The sequence below is a fragment of the Zophobas morio genome, unplaced genomic scaffold, assembly GCF_036711695.1.
Source record: "Zophobas morio isolate AGI-343-1 ecotype UQ-CSIRO unplaced genomic scaffold, CSIRO_AGI_Zmor_V1 ptg000007l, whole genome shotgun sequence".
In the NCBI taxonomy this organism is placed as follows: Eukaryota; Metazoa; Arthropoda; class Insecta; order Coleoptera; family Tenebrionidae; genus Zophobas; species Zophobas morio.
Genome location: NW_026972112.1, coordinates 1,312,477 through 1,333,322, shown reverse-complemented (window position 1 = coordinate 1,333,322; position 20,846 = coordinate 1,312,477). Strand labels below are relative to the sequence as shown.

At 29.0% G+C, this 20,846-nt stretch overlaps 2 protein-coding genes across 2 annotated transcripts; both read left to right on the top strand.

Annotated features, from left to right (window-relative positions):
* Positions 1 to 356: 356 nt before the first annotated feature.
* LOC135123962 (uncharacterized) lies at positions 357 to 1,627 on the top strand. Its single transcript, XM_064048820.1, has 3 exons — positions 357 to 397; positions 444 to 963; positions 1,009 to 1,627. Exons 1-3 carry the CDS (start codon positions 389 to 391, stop codon positions 1,593 to 1,595), a joined length of 1,116 nt encoding a protein of 371 aa, XP_063904890.1. The 5' UTR covers positions 357 to 388; the 3' UTR covers positions 1,596 to 1,627.
* A 5,094-nt stretch (positions 1,628 to 6,721) lies between these two features.
* Positions 6,722 to 7,453, top strand: LOC135123961 (ADP-ribosylation factor-like protein 6). Its single transcript, XM_064048819.1, has 2 exons — positions 6,722 to 6,930; positions 7,017 to 7,453. Exons 1-2 carry the CDS (start codon positions 6,753 to 6,755, stop codon positions 7,406 to 7,408), a joined length of 570 nt encoding a protein of 189 aa, XP_063904889.1. The 5' UTR covers positions 6,722 to 6,752; the 3' UTR covers positions 7,409 to 7,453.
* The last annotated feature ends 13,393 nt before the right edge of the window (positions 7,454 to 20,846 follow it).

The window sequence follows — 20,846 nt, the reverse complement described above, 5'->3', positions numbered from 1 at the left end:
GTGACGTTGCTGACGACGCAACGGTTTATTTTTGGAACGGTGATGTCACCCTTCCCCTAGCAAAAAAGAGTAAATTCGAATCTATTCGCTCGAATAATTTTAAGTTACGGAAGTTTGACAACCGAGTTTTGTTTGAAGATGACAGGTGCGAGGGTCATAATGGGGCTCCTATTTTCGACGAAAAGAAAAAAATTGGTCGGTGTTCAACTGGGAACGTGTAGTATTAAAGCCCTATATACAAATTTTGACTGGTATAAGATAATTGAAGTGTTGACATAACTTTTTCCTTGTATTTGAGTTGTTAATAAATGGCAATCGCAGTTAGCGAAATTGTTTGTTAATAATTGTTTAGTTACCATTTTCAAAACATTGAAGCTTCAAAGTGAAAATGGTCAAAGTAAGTACAAACAGAAATTTTAATTGATCTAACTGCACAATTTTAGAACTGTTGGATGAATCTAACTCCTTTACAACTAGCATGCGTTCTAATCTTGATAGTGGCGATACCTTTTTTCATAGCAATGTTAGTCATTTACTTGATGTATGGCGTAATATGGCACAAATCTGAGCAATGTCAAAACTTATGTGCTTATGAAAAAGAGAATTTGTTAAATGCAGAGCCTGGTGATGAGATACCTATAGATGAGCAAACAAAAAAAGATATATTAGAACCCACAACAGCCTCACCACCACAGGAAACGTCCACACCAACCACACCTACACAGCGGCGCCCACCACCATTACCAGGAAGCATCGGAGACGAACTAATACCACCAGAAAAACGAAGACCGAGGCCACGACCGGGGCGTCCAAAACGTCTGAGCGAAAGGCGAGAAGAAATAAAAGAAGAAACGCAAATTCCGCAGCTCTTCTGTCCATCAAAACCAAGCAGCAGACTGCAAGAACAAGGAAAACAGGAGGACAGCAGAAGAAAGCAGAATGTTTTAGAACCTTTAATAAATGGTAAGAGAACAATATCCACCTACATCTTCTAAAATATGTTTTTAGATAACACCAAAGTACCAAATGTTCCTGTAGCAGCTCTTCTGGACAAGCTACATGTAGACGACACAAGCTATTATTTCAAATGCTCTGCTGTCGTTATTGCAGATGGTTGGGCTCTGAGTGTTACTAGATGTGCCGAAACAGGGATTTCTGCAATCAGATTCGGATCAAGCTATTGGTCTCAAGGTGGAATTTTCCGAAAAGTTAACGAAGTTTTGTATCCGAAAGGAACAAACTCGTTGGCGCTCATTGGTTTTACGAGGAGTGGTGTTACTGGAGCTTCAGTCGGACGATTCTGGGAAACTAAGAAAGTGTTAAGTTATAACTGGAGGAGCAACTTACATTTGCCTTTAGCTGAACGAAAGAAGTATGATCCTCTTGAAATTTCTGAGATGGAGCCGCGAAGAAACCTTAGTTGTTCTAATTCCAAGGGAAAAGAAGTTTTGTGTTATATGATGGACAAGAGTGGCTGTGACCGTGATGTGAATGCGCCTATGTTCAGCGAAAATCTGCAGTTGGTAGGGTTTCACTTGGAAACGTTGTGCCCAGAAAATACTAATAGTTCAATTGTAGTTTATGTTAATATCTAGTTTTCAAGCTTGATTTTGTGAGTAAATGTTAAGACGAGAGAAGTTTATTTTATTTTTTATGATCCGGACTTTGTCTTCACTATCACAAGGTTCTACTAGTGAAATACTGTAACAACAGGTCGTCATTAAGTATTCATATCATTTGGAGGCCCCGGACAATATTCAAAACATGGAGAAGATTATAAGAACCTGGATCTACACAAAACCTCATTTACCCAGATTTTTCACTAAAGAAAATCCAGACGTGAATCAAGTAAGGAGCAATATACAAGAAAATGCAGAATATTAGTCGGTTAGATCAGAGATACCTCGACTTGTTACTTGGACAAGACCCTGAAGATGTCGATTTGAATTCTGAGAATGTAAGTGGAAACCCAGGTTAATTTATCAATAGGTGTCATACAGAAAAACACACAGAGCACATCGTCGTGTTGCACTCAAAGTTGCTCTAAACTCCAACTAAAGTACCCTCAGGTAGAATTTAGAAAATTTGGTGGTGACATTCGTGACTGGTTGTCATTTTGGAGTCAGTTTAGAAGAATTCACGAAGATTAGGCACGCCAAATTGTTGAAAGTTATCCACCATTGGGAGATAACTATCTCAAGTTATCGAATAAGGCGTTTTGGAACACGAGATCTACAGATAGAAGTCTAGGTATGTGAACTTTTACAACACAACTCCGATCTCTAGAGACTCTAGGTGTGCAGTCCGACACTTGTTCAGCTATGCTGTTTCCCCTAGTCGAATCATGTCTTCCAGAAAATTTGCTAAGGATTTGGGAAATATCAATATTAACAATGATGATAGTTCAAAGGTGCGTCTAGATCGACTCCTGAGTTTTTGCGCAAAGAAGTTGAAAGCGAAGAACGAGTAGCTCTAACAGTTTCTGGTTTTGGAGAGAAATTCTAACGCAAAGATTCTCCAAAAGACGTTCTTACAGCTACAGCATTGTTGCGATGCCTATTTTGCTACGAAACACAGTACAACTCCGAGTGTCCAGAAGCTATGAAGAAATCTCTTACTGAACTAAAGAAAATCCTGTCGGAAAAAGGACGTTGTCATGCCTGCCTTAAATTTGGACATATAGCTAAATACAGCTGTCGAACTAAACTGTCAGTCCTGTGAAGGCAAACACGTAACCTTGGTGTGTTCGAAATCTCCTAAGTTGTCAAATGGAGAATCATGAAGAACCTTCAAAAGCTCCAGAAGCAGAAAGCTTTTGCAACACTCTAAATAACGCTACATATTAGGATGGATTTTTACAGACATTATTAGTAGTCAATTTAAAGGGCAAAGGTATCACACGTTCAGTAAGACTGTGTGAAGTGTCAATTATTGACACGGGATCATACCGGTCATAAATCGGCAGCGAAGCAACCAAAGAAATAGGTTACGAAATCCTTAGAACAGAAGAACTTATTCATGCTTCGTTTGGAGGTCTTTCATCTGAAGTCACTTCTCATCATTGCTTTCGTGTCTATTTGGACAATCCTGATAAAGGTTGCACTTGTCATTTTGAAGCTTTGAACCAATCAGTCATTTGTACTAATGTATTGGGTATACGAAATGGTCCATGGATGAAAATCCTGCAAGACCTTAACATCAAAATCAACGAGAGAAGCCAAGCACCCATCGAAATCTTAATCGGTCCTAATATAGAAGGAAAGCTCTTCTGTGGTGAACAACATATTCTAAAATGCGGTTTAGTTGCCATGAAGACTAAACTAGACTGGACTCTGATGGGTAAAGTGCCACTCCTCCTCCTGATGCACAAAAATCCTGCAACATTCTCGCTCTGTCACTTTTGTTAACAACACCAAACTTGACAGATTTATGGACTCTTGATGTTTTGGGTATTGAGAATCCAGAAGAGCGGAAATCTAACCAAGAGCACGAACAAGAAATCCTTGATAATTTTCAGAAGACAGTGACTAGACAACTGAATGGAAGATACGAAGTCTCAATGCCATGGATTCAGGGACACAAACATGATAACCTGAACCTAACTAAGAAAAGGCTCGACAATTTCATGAATAAGCTGGAAATGGATGGCTATTACACTGAATACGACCAAGTTTTTCAAGAATGTTCGAAAGAAGGTATAATCGAGGAGGTTAACGACAGCGGGATTGGTACCTCAGTTCACTATCTACCTCATTGTCATGTGGTAAAATTATCAAGTACTACAACTAAGTTACGACCCGTGTTCGAGGCGTCCGCCAGAGAAAAAGATAGTCCATCACTGAACCAAATTTTATATGTATATAATTTTGGGTGCAACGACATGTTTTTGTTCACATAGAATTTTGCGACCATTTACTTCCCTGTGTTTATAACCCATTGACTTAAGAATTTTGTATAATGTGGTTCGCTCCCCTTTAAATTCCAACTGTTCCCTAGAATATGCCAAAAGAGTATCTAGAGTGAAATATTCGTTTTTTTCATTAAGTTGCCAAATTTGTCGTTGCAGGTCTTTCCGAAACATACAATTTGTAAATAAATCCGTTGATTTTCGCTTGCCGGATAGTGATGTTTTTAAATTTTGGTCCCCTGTTGATAAAATTTTCGCCACAGTTGATGTTCCCACCTATGAGAAAAAAAATTAAAAAATATTTTATAGCGTATTTTCACATTACAGAAAATATGTTCGAGATCCTCACATTTCGAAAGAAAGATCGGGCCTGTCTTTTCGAAACTGCAAAAAACATCTTTTTATTGCAATTTTTTGTGGCAGTAAAACTATTTTAGGCATTTTCTTCTTAAATAATGTCGCAATGATCTGTGAATCTGTCACAATGACAAATTATCTGATTAAAAAATTGCGTCTAATAATTCTATATCTTGCCTTTTTTTTCTCAATATACATAGCCGTCTTTTCACAACAAGAAACTTAAAACATGGTTAAAATGGTACATTTTTGTAAGGAAATATGCATGTTGCACTTATTAATTTTACATTTTAAACATATTTTAAGTTTGATGTTGTAAAAAGAAGTCTACACTTATTAAAACAGAAAGACAAATTGTCAGCCCGCCCACCCGCCCTATCTTAATTGTGATGATTTTTTTATTCGCTGTGAATCAATGTAGGCGGAGCTTAACTGTAAAACACTTATTTTTTTACGAGAAATTAAAAACATGTTTTTGAGGATCGTGTTGTTCAAAGAATACTATCTATATTAAGAAAAAAAGGTCAAATATAAACCCCGCCCAACCAACCCAATTCAATCTTGATGATTTTTTTTATTCTTAGAAACTTAAAACATATTTAAAATGGTAAATTCCTCTAGATAAGTCTGGATCTGGTAATTAAGCCCCGTCCCTCGACCTCGCAACGAATGAAAAATTCATCAGAATTGAGAATTGAGGTCGGGGCGGGTCAGGGTGGGGTCTAATATTTGGCTTTATTTTTCTTAATATTCATAGTATTCTTTGAACAACACGATACTGAAAATGATTTTAATTTCTCAAATAAGGATTTTGCAGTTAAGCTCCGCCTCCTTGGCTCACGACGAATAAAAAAAATCATTACAATTGATACAGGGTGGGTGGGCGGGGCTTATATTTTGCCTTTTTTTCTAATATACATTGCCATCTTTTCACAACAACTAACTTAAAACATGGTAAAAATGGTACATTTTTGCAAGAAAATATGTATTTTGCAACTGTGCGGCGGACCCTAATTGTAAAATTGATGTTTCCTTATATAAACTTTCCATTTTAAATATATTTTACGCTTCAGGTTATGAAAAGAAGTCTACATATATTAAAACAAACAGGCAAAATGTCAGCCCGCCCACCCGCCCTATTGCAATTGTGATGATTTTTTTTATTCGTCGTGAATCAATGGGGGCGGAGCTTAACTGCAAAACACTAATTTCTTTACAAGAAATTAAAAACATGTTTTTGAGCATTGTGTTGTTCAAAGAATACTACGTACACTAAGAAAAAAAAGGCAAAACATAAACCCCGCCCACCCACCCCATCTCAATTCTGATGATTTTTTTATTCTTAGAAACTTAAAACACGTTTAAAATGGTAATTTTTTGTAAGGAAATATGGGTTTTGCAATTAGGCTCCGCCCCTAGGTCTGCCAATAAATAAAAATTGCATTACTATTTAGATCAGGGCAGGCATGGGTGGGGCTTTAACTTTTTCTTAATATACACAGTATTTTTTGAACAACACGTTACTCAAAAACATGTCTTTAATTTCTCGTAGAGAAATAAGGATTTTGCAGTTAAGCTCCGACCCTTGGTTCACGACGAATAAAACAATTCATTACAATTGAGACAGGGTGGGTGGGCGGCGCTATATTTTGCCTTTTTTTTCTTGATATACATAGTCATCTTTTGATAACAAGAAACTTAAAACATTGTGCTGATTTTTTTATTCGTCGTGAATCAATGAGGGCGGAGCTTAACTCTAAAACACTTATTTCTTTACAAGAAATTAAAAACATGTTTTTGAGGATCGTGTTGTTCAAAGAATAATGTGTATATTAAGGAAAAAAAAGCAAAATATAAACCCCGCCCACCGACCCAATCTCTATTCTGATGATTTTTTTAATTCTTAGAAACCTAAAACATGTTTAAAATGGTAAATTCTTCTAGACAAAAAAATTGATCTTGCCATTAAGCCCCGCCCCTCGACCCCACAACAAATGAAAAGTATAGGTGGGGCCTAATCTTTGGCTTTATTTTTCTTGATATACATAGTATTCTTTGAACAACTGAAAATGCTTTTAATTTCTCGTAGAGAAATAAGGATTTTTGGAGTTCAGCTCCGCCCTCTTGGATAACGACGAATAAAAAAAAATCATCACAATTGAGATAGGGTGGGCGGGCGGGGCTACATTTTGCCTTTTTTTTCTTATTATGTGTAGACTTATTTCGGCAACAAGAAACTTAAAACATGTCCAAAATGGTAAATTTTTATAGTAATAAATGAAGTAGAAAAGTGGCAATCCAGCTCAAAGCAAACGTCAATCAGACTACTGACAGACAAAAAACTAAAGCATCAAATCAGTATATCCAACTTAAAGAAAAAATATCAAAGCCTACTTTACTATATAAAGATCGTGAATGGATAATAATCGATTGTGGGAACCCATGGTAACGCAAATCGACCCAACAATACAAACACAGGCCATGCGTCATGGGTCTTTTCACAAAGTTCGTGTATCTTTTAGGGGTGCGAAAGAAAGAAGTCAACGTTTTAGTGGTAGGGCTTAACAACAGCGGCAAATCTACAGTAGTCAACCACTTCAAAAATGAAGAAGAACGCGTGTCGGAAATTGTGCCAACGGTGGGTTTCAGCGTCGAAAGGTTCCAAAGTGAGTACAAAGTTTGTTAACCCCAGCTCCCGCCATGTTGCCAGAGCAAAACCGTGACCCTGGAATAATGTTGTCACTTTTTCCAGACCAGAACCTGGCCTTTACAGCCTTCGATATGTCGGGGCACGGTCGCTACAGGGACCTGTGGGAGCACTACTACAAGGACTGCCACGGCATCATCTTCGTGGTGGACAGCAGCGACAGGTTGAGACTCGTGGTGGTGAAAGAAGAACTGGATTTGCTGCTGCAGCACCCGGATATCTGCAACAGGAAGCTGCCGATTTTGTTTTTCGCCAACAAAATGGACTGTAAAGACGCTTTGAGTAGTGTGAAGATTGCTGCAGGGTTGGGGTTGGACAAGATCATGGATAAGCCCTGGCACATTGCGGCTAGTAATGCTTTGACTGGCGAGGGTCTGCAGGAAGGCGTCGAGTGGTTGACGCAGCAGATAAGGGATGTTATTTTGAGCAAGAATTAACTGGGTGGTTGTGCTGTAATTGTAGTTTTTGTATACATAAAAAGTTAACAAATATAAATTTTTATACAATTTTTTGCCTCTGGACAAAGAAGTTGTCCCAATTTTATAAAAGGTTGGACGAAGGTGATTTTGATAGAAATTCCCTAGCCCGTGAAATGTACTCTAACAAATCCGCAATAAATGTTAAAACCAATGGCGTAAATAACACCCCAGCAGCTTTTTTGACATAATTTTTTTTCGGTTTTTTATTTTTTTCGTTTTTACAATGTTCTGATTTTGGCATTTTTCTTTTTTAATGTAAAATTTTTCAATTTTTGGATTTTTCAATGTATCGTTTTTTCAAATTTTAGTTTTTTAATTTTTTATTTTTCAACTTTTGACTTTTCAGTTTTTCGATTTGTAAGTTTTTAGTTTCTTCAATTTCTGATTTTCAATTTATCTATTTTTCGTTTTAAATATGTAACAATATTTATAATTTTTAAAATTTTTACACTTTTTTAATTTTAGGATTCGAATTTTTCCATTTTTCAGTTATTGGATTTTAATTTAGTTTACCAATATTTCGATCTTTCAATTTTACAATTTTTCGGTTTTCTATTTTTTAGATTTGATTGGTTTTTTCTTTTTTCCAATTTTCCGATTCATTACTTCTTTTAGATTTTAAAGTTTCTCGATTTTTAGTTTTCCTATGTTTCAATGTTTCGTTTCTTCAGTACTTCAATTTCCAATTTATCGATTTTCCACTTTTACGATTTTTCAATTTCCCGTTTTTTCAGTTTTTCGATTATTCAATTTTTTCCGAATTTTTTAGATTTTCGATTTTTCAACTTTTCAAAGGAAATGAAAACACGAGAAATTGTGATATAAAATCGAGACTCTGTAATGTAAAATTTGGAAAATGAAAATCAAAAACTTGAAAAATTGAGGTATCAAAAAATTGAAAAAATCCATAAATTAAAAACTGAGGAAGAAAATCGAAAAATGAAAACTTGTAACATTAAAAAATAGCAAAATTGAAAAATTTTGGAACTCGAGAAATTAAAATATTGAAAAAAATTAAAGTTTAAAGACAAAAAAACATGAAATGAAACACTGAAAAATGGAAAAATTGAAAAAATAAAGAACATGAATAAAACGTAAAATTCGAAAAACCTGGATGTATTTATTTTCGACTTTTTTTTATATCACAATTTCTTTTTTCTTCATGTTCTTTATGTTTTCAGTGTTTCCATCTTTTCCATTTTTCAATTGTTCGTTTGCATAATTTTTCGTCTTTCAATTTTAATTTTTTTAATTTTTCAATTTCTCGACTCCCAAATTTTTCAAATTCTCGTTTCTTCAATTTTTCGATTTTGTAATTTTTCGCGTCCTCAATTTTTCAAGTTCTTGATTTATATTTTTCATTTTCCCGACTTTTTAATTTTCATTTTCTCGATTTTATATCGCAGTTTGTCGTTTTTTCATTTCATTTATTTTTTTCAATGTTTCTTTCTATTTTATTATTTTATTGTTTTTCCTTTATTCAATTTTCCAAATTTTCAATCTTCGATGTATCAGTTCTTCAATTTTTCAATTTAGCAATTTTTGGATTTGTCAGTGATCCCATTTTTCGATTTGTTTAATTTTCAATATTTCGATTTTACAATATTTCATTTTTTCGATTTTGCAATTTTTCGATTTTTAAATTTCTCAAATTTTAATCCTTCGATTTTTCAATTTTGCGTTTCTTCAGTTTTTCAAGTTCTTAAACAAATAAATACCATAGAGATTTTTTTTATATCACAATTTTTCGTTTCTTTATGTTTTTTTTTATTTTTCCATTTTTCACTGTTTCGTTTACATAATTTTTTTTCAACCTTAATTTTTTCCATATTTTCAATTTCTCGATGGCCAAATTTTTGAAGTTCTCGTTTCTTCAATTTTCCGATTTCCATTTTTTCATTTTGCAATTTTTCTTTACCATTTTTTCATTTTTCGATTTTTTCACTTTCTCAGTTTTAATTTTTTGATTTTTCAATTTTTTGATTCCTCAAATTTTGAAATCCTTGATTTTTATTTTTTGTATTTTCCCGATTTTATATCACAGTTTGTCGTTTTATCATTCCTTTTATTTTTTTCAATATTTCGTTCTATTTTATTATTTATTATTTTTGCTTTATTCAATTTTCCAAATTTTCAATCTTCGATATTTCCGTTCCTCAGTTTTACAATTTTTAAATTTTTTAAAATAGCAATTTTTGGATTTCTCCGTTATCCAATTTTCCTATTTGTCTAATTTTCAATATTACGATTTTACAATATTTCATTTTTTTCGATTTTGCAATTTTTCGATTTTTAAATTTCTCAAATTTTAATCCTTCGATTTTTAAATTTTTCGTTTCTTCAGTTTTTCAACTTCTTGATTTAAATTTTTCGAAAAATCTGAATGTAAATTATATACCTTCCAGATTTTTTTTTAATATCACAATTTTTCGTTTCTTCATGTTCTTTTTTTATTATTCCATTTTTCACTGTTTCGTTTCCATAATTTTTCGGCTTTCAACCTTAATTTTTTCCATTTTTTCAGTTTCCCGACCCCCAAAGTCCTCGTTTCTTCAATTTTTCGATTTCCAGTTTTACAATTTTGCAAATTTTTGTTACAATTTTTCAATTTTCGATTTTTCTAGTTTCTCATTTTTCGATTTTTTTTATTTTCTCAGTTTTTAATTTTTTGATGCCTCAATTTTGCAAGTTCTTGATTTTTATTTTTCATTTTGTCCGATTTTTCGATTCCTTTAATTTTCAAGATTTGATTTTACAATATTTCATTTTTTTCGATTTTGCAATTTTTCCATTTTTAAATGTCCCAAAAATTTTATCCTTCGATTTTGCAATTTTTCCATTTTTAAATGTCCCAAAAATTGTATCCTTCGATTTTTCAATTTTTCGATTTTTTTCGTTTCTTCAGTTTTTCATGTTCTTGATTTAAATTTTGCGAAAACTGGATGTAATTATCATCGATATTTTTTTTCGTCTCTCATGTTCTTTTTTTTATTTTTCCATTTTTCACTGTTTCGTTTACATAATTTTTCGGCTTTCAACCTTAATTTTTTTAATTTTTCCAGTTGCTCGACTCCCAAATTTTTCAGATTCTCGTTTCTTCAATTTTTCGATTGCAATTATTCAATTTTGCAATTTTTCGATATTTGTTTTTTCATTTTTAGATTCTTCAGTTTCTCAATTTTTAACTTTTAGTTTATCCAATTTTTCGTTTCCTCAATTTTTCAAGTCCTTGATTTTCTTTTTTCCCGATTTTTTAATTTTCATTTTCTCGATTATTTATCACAGTTTATCGTTTTTTCGTTCCATTTATTTTTTTCAATGTTTCTTTCTGTTTTATTATTTTATTATTTTTGCTTTATTCAATTTTTCAAATTTTCAATCCTCGATATTTCCGTTCCTCAATTTTTCAATTTTTAAATTTTTTAATTTAGCAATTTTTGGATTTCTCAGTTATCCAATTTTCCGATTGTTTAATTTTCAATATTTTGATTTAATCTGGATGTAAATTATACCTTCGAGATTTTTTTTAATATCACAATTTTTCGTTCCTTCATGTTTTTTTTTATTTTTCCATTTTTCACTGTTTCGTTTTCATAATTTTTCGGCTTTCAACCATAATTTTTTTCATTTTGTCAGTTTCTCGACTCCCAAATTTTTCAAGTCCTCGTTTCTTCAATTTTTCGATTTCCAGTTTTTGAATTTTGCACATTTTTGTTACAATTTTTCAATTTTAGATTTTTTTAGTTTCTCATTTCTCGATTTTTTTCAATTTCTCAGTTTTTAATTTTTTGATGCCTCAATTTTGCAAATTCTTGATTTTTATTTTTCATTTTCCCAATTTTTTAATTTTCATTTTCTCGATTTTATATCACAATTTGTCGTTTTTCCATTTCCCTTATTTTTTCAATGTTTCTTTAGATTTTATAGTTATTCGTATATTCAATTTTCCAAATTTTCAATATTTGTTGTTTCAATTCCTCCATTTTCCAATTTTTAAATTTTTTAATTTTTCAATTTTTGTCTCAATTATCCAATTTTCCGATTTCTTTAACACTTTATAGATTTTTAAGTTCCTCAAAATTTTAAAACTTCGATTTTTCGTTTCTTCACTTTTTCAAGTTCTTGTTTTAGAATTTTTCGAAAAATCTTCGGCAATTTTTTTTATATCACACTTTTTCGTTTATTTATGTTTTTTTTAATTTTTCCACTTTTCAATATTTCGTTTACATAATCTTTCATCTTTCAACTTTCATTTTTTCAATTTTTCAATTTCTGGACTTCCAAATTTTTCAAATTCTCGTTTCTTCAATTTTTCGAGTTGCAATTTTTTAATTTAGCAATTTTTCGCCATTACAACTTTTCATTTTTCGATTTTTCAGTTTCTCAGTTTTTAATTTTTCGATTCGATGAAAATATTCAATTTTCCAAATTTTCAATATTTGATGTTTCAATTTCTCCATTTTCCGATTTTTAAATTTTTCAATTTTGCAGTTTCCGATTTCTTCATCAATTTTCTCAAAATTTTAATCTTTCGATTTTTCAGTTTTTCGTTTCTTCAATTTTTCAAGTTCTTTTTGAATTTTTAGATTTTTCGTAGTTTTTATTTTACACTTTTTCGGTTTCTTCATTTTTGATTCTTCAGTTGTACAATCTCGTAATTTTTGCATTTTTTGAACTGAAAATTTGAAAAATCGAAAAATTAATAAAAACCGAAAAACAAAAAAAATCGGAAAAAACTGAATAATGAAAAACTGAAAAAGCAGGAAATTGAAAAATCGTCAGAGTGGAAAATCGAGAAATTGGCAATTGAAAAACTGAAGAAACAAAAAATTCAAACATTGGAAAACTTAAACATCTAAAAAAATAATGAATCGAAAAATTGAAAAGACGAAAAAACGAATAGAATCGAAAAAATAGAAAACCAAACATTTTCAGTTTTTCGTTTCTTTAGTTCATGATTTCAAATTTAAAAAAAAAAAATTGAATTTCCTTTATTTTTTTCAATGTTTCTTTCTATTTTAATAATTTAATTTGTTAATGATTCTTTCGATTTTTTTCTTTAATTTTTCACATTTCGTTTTTTCAATTTTTAAGTATCTGAAATTTTAATATTTTTTAGTTTCTTGATTTCGACATTTTTTTTATAAAACAATTTTACGGTTTATTCATGTTTTTTGTTTTTTCAATTTTTCCATTTTTTGGTGTTTCGTTTTCATAATTTTCCGTCTTTCAACTTTATTTTTTTCAATTTTTTAATTTCTCGACTTATAATTTTTTTCAGTTTTTCGTTTCTTCAATATTTCGATTTGCAATTTTTCAATATTACAATTTTTCATTTTTCGATTTTTCAGTTTCTCAGTTTTTAATTTTTCGATTTCTCAATTTTTCTTTTCCTCAGTTTTTCAAGTTCTTGATTTTTATTTTTCGTTTACCCGATTTTTTAATTTTCATTTTCTCGTTTTTATATCACAATTTGTCGTTTTTTATCGATAGTTTCTCAAAATTTTTCGTTTCTTCAATTTTTCAAGTCTTTTTTGAATTTTTAGATTTTTTAAAGTTTTTAATTTACACTTTTTCGGTTTCTTCATTTTTGATTTTTCAATTGTACAATTTTGTAATTTTTCCATTTTTTTGAACTGAAAATCTGAAAAACAAATTAATAAAAACCGAAAACCAAAAAAAATTGGAAAAAATTTTATAATCAAAAAACTTAAAAAACAGGAAATTGAAAAATCGTCAAAGTGGAAAATCGAGAAATTGACAATTGAAAAACAAAAAAAAACAAAAAATTCAAACATTGGAAAACTAAAAATCGAGAAACTTATACATCTTAAAAAAATAATGAATCGAAAAATTGGAAAGAGGAATAAACGAATCGAATCGAAAAAATAGAAAACCAAAAATTTTCAGTTTTTCGTTTCTTTAGTTTTTCAAGTTCATGATTTCAAATTTTTTGAATAACCTGGATGCAATTACCTTAGACATTTTTTTAATATCACAATTTTTCGTTTCTTTATGTTCTTTAATTTTTCCAGTTTTCAATGTTTTCATAATTTTTCGTCTTTCAACTTTAATGTTTTCAAATTTTTCAATTTCTCGACTCCCAAATTTTTTAACTTTTCGTTTCTTCAATTTTTCGAATTGCAGTTTTTTATTTTTGTAATTTTTCGATTTTTCAATTTTTCGTTTCCTCAGTTTTTCAAGTTCTTGATTTTTATTTTTTATTTTCGCAATTTTTTAATTTTCATTTTCTCGATTATATATAACAATTCATCGTTTTTCAATTTCTTTATTTTTGTTAATGTTTTTTTCGATTTTTTCTTTAATTTTCAATATTTTGTTTTTTCGATTTTTAAGTGTCTAAATTTTAATATTTTTCAATTCCTTGTTTTCGAATTTTCGAAAAATTTGGATGTATTTACCTTCGCCAATTTTTTTTATATCACAATTTTACGTTTTATTCATGTTCTTTATTTTTTCAATTTTTCCATTTTTCAGTGTTTCATTTCATGTTTTTTTGTCTTTAAACTTTAATTTTTTTCAATATTTTAATTTCTCGAGTTCCAAAATTTTTCAATTTTGCTATTTTTTAATGTTACAAGTTTTCATTTTTCGATTTTCTTCCTCAGTTTTTAATTTATGGATTTTTTCAATTTTTTGATACCTCAATTTTTCAAGTTTTTGATTTTCATTTTCCAAATTTTACATTACAGAGTCTCGATTTTATATCACAATTTCTCGTGTTTTCATTTCCTTTGAAAAGTTGAAAAATCGAAAATCTAAAAAATTCGGAAAAAATTGAATAATCGAAAAACTGAAAAAACGGGAAATTGAAAAATCGTAAAAGTGGAAAATCGAAAAATGAAAACTTGTAACATTAAAAAATAGCAAAATTGAAAAATTTTGGAACTCGAGAAATTAAAATATTGAAAAAAATTAAAGTTTAAAGACAAAAAAACATGAAATGAAACACTGAAAAATGGAAAAATTGAAAAAATAAAGAACATGAATAAAACGTAAAATTGTGATATAAAAAAAATTGGCGAAGGTAAATACATCCAAATTTTTCGAAAATTCGAAAACAAGGAATTGAAAAATATTAAAATTTAGACACTTAAAAATCGAAAAAACAAAATATTGAAAATTAAAGAAAAAATCGAAAAAAACATTAACAAAAATAAAGAAATTGAAAAACGATGAATTGTTATATATAATCGAGAAAATGAAAATTAAAAAATTGCGAAAATAAAAAATAAAAATCAAGAACTTGAAAAACTGAGGAAACGAAAAATTGAAAAATCGAAAAATTACAAAAATAAAAAACTGCAATTCGAAAAATTGAAGAAACGAAAAGTTAAAAAATTTGGGAGTCGAGAAATTGAAAAATTTGAAAACATTAAAGTTGAAAGACGAAAAATTATGAAAACATTGAAAACTGGAAAAATTAAAGAACATAAAGAAACGAAAAATTGTGATATTAAAAAAATGTCTAAGGTAATTGCATCCAGGTTATTCAAAAAATTTGAAATCATGAACTTGAAAAACTAAAGAAACGAAAAACTGAAAATTTTTGGTTTTCTATTTTTTCGATTCGATTCGTTTATTCCTCTTTCCAATTTTTCGATTCATTATTTTTTTAAGATGTATAAGTTTCTCGATTTTTAGTTTTCCAATGTTTGAATTTTTTGTTTTTTTTTGTTTTTCAATTGTCAATTTCTCGATTTTCCACTTTGACGATTTTTCAATTTCCTGTTTTTTAAGTTTTTTGATTATAAAATTTTTTCCAATTTTTTTTGGTTTTCGGTTTTTATTAATTTGTTTTTCAGATTTTCAGTTCAAAAAAATGGAAAAATTACAAAATTGTACAATTGAAAAATCAAAAATGAAGAAACCGAAAAAGTGTAAATTAAAAACTTTAAAAAATCTAAAAATTCAAAAAAGACTTGAAAAATTGAAGAAACGAAAAATTTTGAGAAACTATCGATAAAAAACGACAAATTGTGATATAAAAACGAGAAAATGAAAATTAAAAAATCGGGTAAACGAAAAATAAAAATCAAGAACTTGAAAAACTGAGGAAAAGAAAAATTGAGAAATCGAAAAATTAAAAACTGAGAAACTGAAAAATCGAAAAATGAAAAATTGTAATATTGAAAAATTGCAAATCGAAATATTGAAGAAACGAAAAACTGAAAAAAATTATAAGTCGAGAAATTAAAAAATTGAAAAAAATAAAGTTGAAAGACGGAAAATTATGAAAACGAAACACCAAAAAATGGAAAAATTGAAAAAACAAAAAACATGAATAAACCGTAAAATTGTTTTATAAAAAAAATGTCGAAATCAAGAAACTAAAAAATATTAAAATTTCAGATACTTAAAAATTGAAAAAACGAAATGTGAAAAATTAAAGAAAAAAATCGAAAGAATCATTAACAAATTAAATTATTAAAATAGAAAGAAACATTGAAAAAAATAAAGGAAATTCAATTTTTTTTTTTTAAATTTGAAATCATGAACTAAAGAAACGAAAAACTGAAAATGTTTGGTTTTCTATTTTTTCGATTCTATTTGTTTTTTCGTCTTTTCAATTTTTCGATTAATTATTTTTTTAGATGTTTAAGTTTTCCAATGTTTGAATTTTTTGTTTCTTCAGTTTTTCAATTGCCAATTTCTCGATTTTCCACTCTGACGATTTTTCAATTTCCTGCTTTTTCAGTTTTTCATTATTCAGTTTTTTCCGATTTTTTTTGTTTTTCGGTTTTTATTAATTTTTCGATTTTTCAAATTTTCAGTTCAAAAAATGCAAAAATTACGAGATTGTACAACTGAAGAATCAAAAATGAAGAAACCGAAAAAGTGTAAAATAAAAACTACGAAAAATCTAAAAATTCAAAAAGAACTTGAAAAATTGAAGAAACGAAAAACTGAAAAATCGAAAGATTAAAATTTTGAGAAAATTGATGAAGAAATCGGAAACTGCAAAATTGAAAAATTTAAAAATCGGAAAATGGAGAAATTGAAACATCAAATATTGAAAATTTGGAAAATTGAATATTTTCATCGAATCGAAAAATTAAAAACTGAGAAACTGAAAAATCGAAAAATGAAAAGTTGTAATGGCGAAAAATTGCTAAATTAAAAAATTGCAACTCGAAAAATTGAAGAAACGAGAATTTGAAAAATTTGGAAGTCCAGAAATTGAAAAATTGAAAAAATGAAAGTTGAAAGATGAAAGATTATGTAAACGAAATATTGAAAAGTGGAAAAATTAAAAAAAACATAAATAAACGAAAAATTGTGATATAAAAAAAATTGCCGAAGATTTTTCGAAAAATTCTAAAACAAGAACTTGAAAAAGTGAAGAAACGAAAAATCGAAGTTTTAAAATTTTGAGGAACTTAAAAATCTATAAAGTGTTAAAGAAATCGGAAAATTGGATAATTGAGACAAAAATTGAAAAATTAAAAAATTTAAAAATTGGAAAATGGAGGAATTGAAACAACAAATATTGAAAATTTGGAAAATTGAATATACGAATAACTATAAAATCTAAAGAAACATTGAAAAAATAAGGGAAATGGAAAAACGACAAATTGTGATATAAAATCGAGAAAATGAAAATTAAAAAATTGGGAAAATGAAAAATAAAAATCAAGAATTTGCAAAATTGAGGCATCAAAAAATTAAAAACTGAGAAATTGAAAAAAATCGAGAAATGAGAAACTAAAAAAATCTAAAATTGAAAAATTGTAACAAAAATGTGCAAAATTCAAAAACTGGAAATCGAAAAATTGAAGAAACGAGGACTTGAAAAATTTGGGAGTCGAGAAACTGACAAAATGAAAAAAATTATGGTTGAAAGCCGAAAAATTATGAAAACGAAACAGTGAAAAATGGAAAAATAAAAAAAAACATGAAGGAACGAAAAATTGTGATATTAAAAAAAATCTCGAAGGTATAATTTACATCCAGATTAAATCAAAATATTGAAAATTAAACAATCGGAAAATTGGATAACTGAGAAATCCAAAAATTGCTAAATTAAAAAATTTAAAAATTGAAAAATTGAGGAACGGAAATATCGAGGATTGAAAATTTGAAAAATTGAATAAAGCAAAAATAATAAAATAATAAAACAGAAAGAAACATTGAAAAAAATAAATGGAACGAAAAAACGATAAACTGTGATAAATAATCGAGAAAATGAAAATTAAAAAATCGGGAAAAAAGAAAATCAAGGACTTGAAAAATTGAGGAAACGAAAAATTGGATAAACTAAAAGTTAAAAATTGAGAAACTGAAGAATCTAAAAATGAAAAAACAAATATCGAAAAATTGCAAAATTGAATAATTGCAATCGAAAAATTGAAGAAACGAGAATCTGAAAAATTTGGGAGTCGAGCAACTGGAAAAATTAAAAAAATTAAGGTTGAAAGCCGAAAAATTATGTAAACGAAACAGTGAAAAATGGAAAAATAAAAAAAAGAACATGAGAGACGAAAAAAAATATCGATGATAATTACATCCAGTTTTCGCAAAATTTAAATCAAGAACATGAAAAACTGAAGAAACGAAAAAAATCGAAAAATTGAAAAATCGAAGGATACAATTTTTGGGACATTTAAAAATGGAAAAATTGCAAAATCGAAGGATAAAATTTTTGGGACATTTAAAAATGGAAAAATTGCAAAATCGAAAAAAATGAAATATTGTAAAATCAAATCTTGAAAATTAAAGGAATCGAAAAATCGGACAAAATGAAAAATAAAAATCAAGAACTTGCAAAATTGAGGCATCAAAAAATTAAAAACTGAGAAAATAAAAAAAATCGAAAAATGAGAAACTAGAAAAATCGAAAATTGAAAAATTGTAACAAAAATTTGCAAAATTGTAAAACTGGAAATCGAAAAATTGAAGAAACGAGGACTTTGGGGGTCGGGAAACTGAAAAAATGGAAAAAATTAAGGTTGAAAGCCGAAAAATTATGGAAACGAAACAGTGAAAAATGGAATAATAAAAAAAGAACATGAAGAAACGAAAAATTGTGATATTAAAAAAAAATCTGGAAGGTATATAATTTACATTCAGATTTTTCGAAAAATTTAAATCAAGAAGTTGAAAAACTGAAGAAACGAAAAATTTAAAAATCGAAGGATTAAAATTTGAGAAATTTAAAAATCGAAAAATTGCAAAATCGAAAAAAATGAAATATTGTAAAATCGTAATATTGAAAATTAGACAAATAGGAAAATTGGATAACGGAGAAATCCAAAAATTGCTATTTTAAAAAATTTAAAAATTGTAAAACTGAGGAACGGAAATATCGAAGATTGAAAATTTGGAAAATTGAATAAAGCAAAAATAATAAATAATAAAATAGAACGAAATATTGAAAAAAATAAAAGGAATGATAAAACGACAAACTGTGATATAAAATCGGGAAAATACAAAAAATAAAAATCAAGGATTTCAAAATTTGAGGAATCAAAAAATTGAAAAATCAAAAAATTAAAACTGAGAAAGTGAAAAAATCGAAAAATGAAAAAATGGTAAAGAAAAATTGCAAAATGAAAAAATGGAAATCGGAAAATTGAAGAAACGAGAACTTCAAAAATTTGGCCATCGAGAAATTGAAAATATGGAAAAAATTAAGGTTGAAAAAAAATTATGTAAACGAAACAGTGAAAAATGGAAAAATAAAAAAAAACATAAAGAAACGAAAAATTGTGATATAAAAAAAATCTCTATGGTATTTATTTGTTTAAGAACTTGAAAAACTGAAGAAACGCAAAATTGAAAAATCGAAGGATTAAAATTTGAGAAATTTAAAAATCGAAAAATTGCAAAATCGAAAAAATGAAATATTGTAAAATCGAAATATTGAAAATTAAACAAATCGAAAAATGGGATCACTGACAAATCCAAAAATTGCTAAATTGAAAAATTGAAGAACTGATACATCGAAGATTGAAAATTTGGAAAATTGAATAAAGGAAAAACAATAAAATAATAAAATAGAAAGAAACATTGAAAAAAATAAATGAAATGAAAAAACGACAAACTGCGATATAAAATCGAGAAAATGAAAATTAAAAAGTCGGGAAAATGAAAAATATAAATCAAGAACTTGAAAAATTGAGGACGCGAAAAATTACAAAATCGAAAAATTGAAGAAACGAGAATTTGAAAAATTTGGGAGTCGAGAAATTGAAAAATTAAAAAAATTAAAATTGAAAGACGAAAAATTATGCAAACGAACAATTGAAAAATGGAAAAGATGGAAACACTGAAAACATAAAGAACATGAAGAAAAAAGAAATTGTGATATAAAAAAAAGTCGAAAATAAATACATCCAGGTTTTTCGAAAAGTTCGAAATGAAGACACAAAAAATTTGGGTAGCTTAAAAATCGAAAAGACGAAATACTGTAAAATCCAAATATTGAAAATTAAAAAAATGGGAAATCAGATAATCAGGAAATGGAAAAATTGCAAAATTGAAAAATTTTAAAATTGGAAAATTTGGGAGCCGAGAAATTGAATAATAAAAGTGTTAAAGTTGAAAGACGAAAATTATGAAAATGGAAAAATTGAAAAAACAAAGAAAATGAAAAAACCAAAAATCATGATATCAAAAAATTTATCGAAGGTAAATAAAATTTGATTTTGCGAATTTTATTTTTCATGATAACCATTATAAGTTAAATTGAACATATGTATGTAAAGAAGTATGAAAACTAAACACGGATTCACAGCCAAAGGATTATCTTATTTTATAAAAAACGGCAGACAAATAGACAGACAGAACTAGAAGACCTATTTTTTCGTACTCCTGGGTCATGAAACGTCGAGAAAACATTAAAGTATCCTGTCGTCCAATGGCCTCGATCACAATCCATCCGTAGCTTACGCTCAGAAAGTATAAACCCTCCCCCCGTTTGCACCCTCCCTGCACCCCATGAATGTTAATACCGTCCCCAATAAAAGACACCGATTGAATGTTAAGTGCAGGGCCGGCCTGGGTTCGGGCATCGATCGTCGTCCGGTAATTATTCCACCGTAATGTGTTTTTAATATATTTTGTGTGCGCGGATTGGTGTCGCAGCTGGCGGCGGCAACAGCTGCACGCCATGTGCCGCCGCCGCCGCCCTAAACCCGACTTGACGCAAAAAGAAAAGTCACTTGGAATAATTCACAAAACTGCGTATCATTCCGACCTGCTATATTAAATCCGCGCAAATTAATTTATCAGTTCGGCGTGTGTCTCGCAGTTGCCCTTATTGCGGTCGTGGGGGCGGGTGGCGCGACGTGTCGGGGCCGCGAAATCGCCCTTTTTGTGCTCTGTTTTCTCCTTTTTAATAACAAAATCATCGCGCTTCTCTTATTCGGCTTCA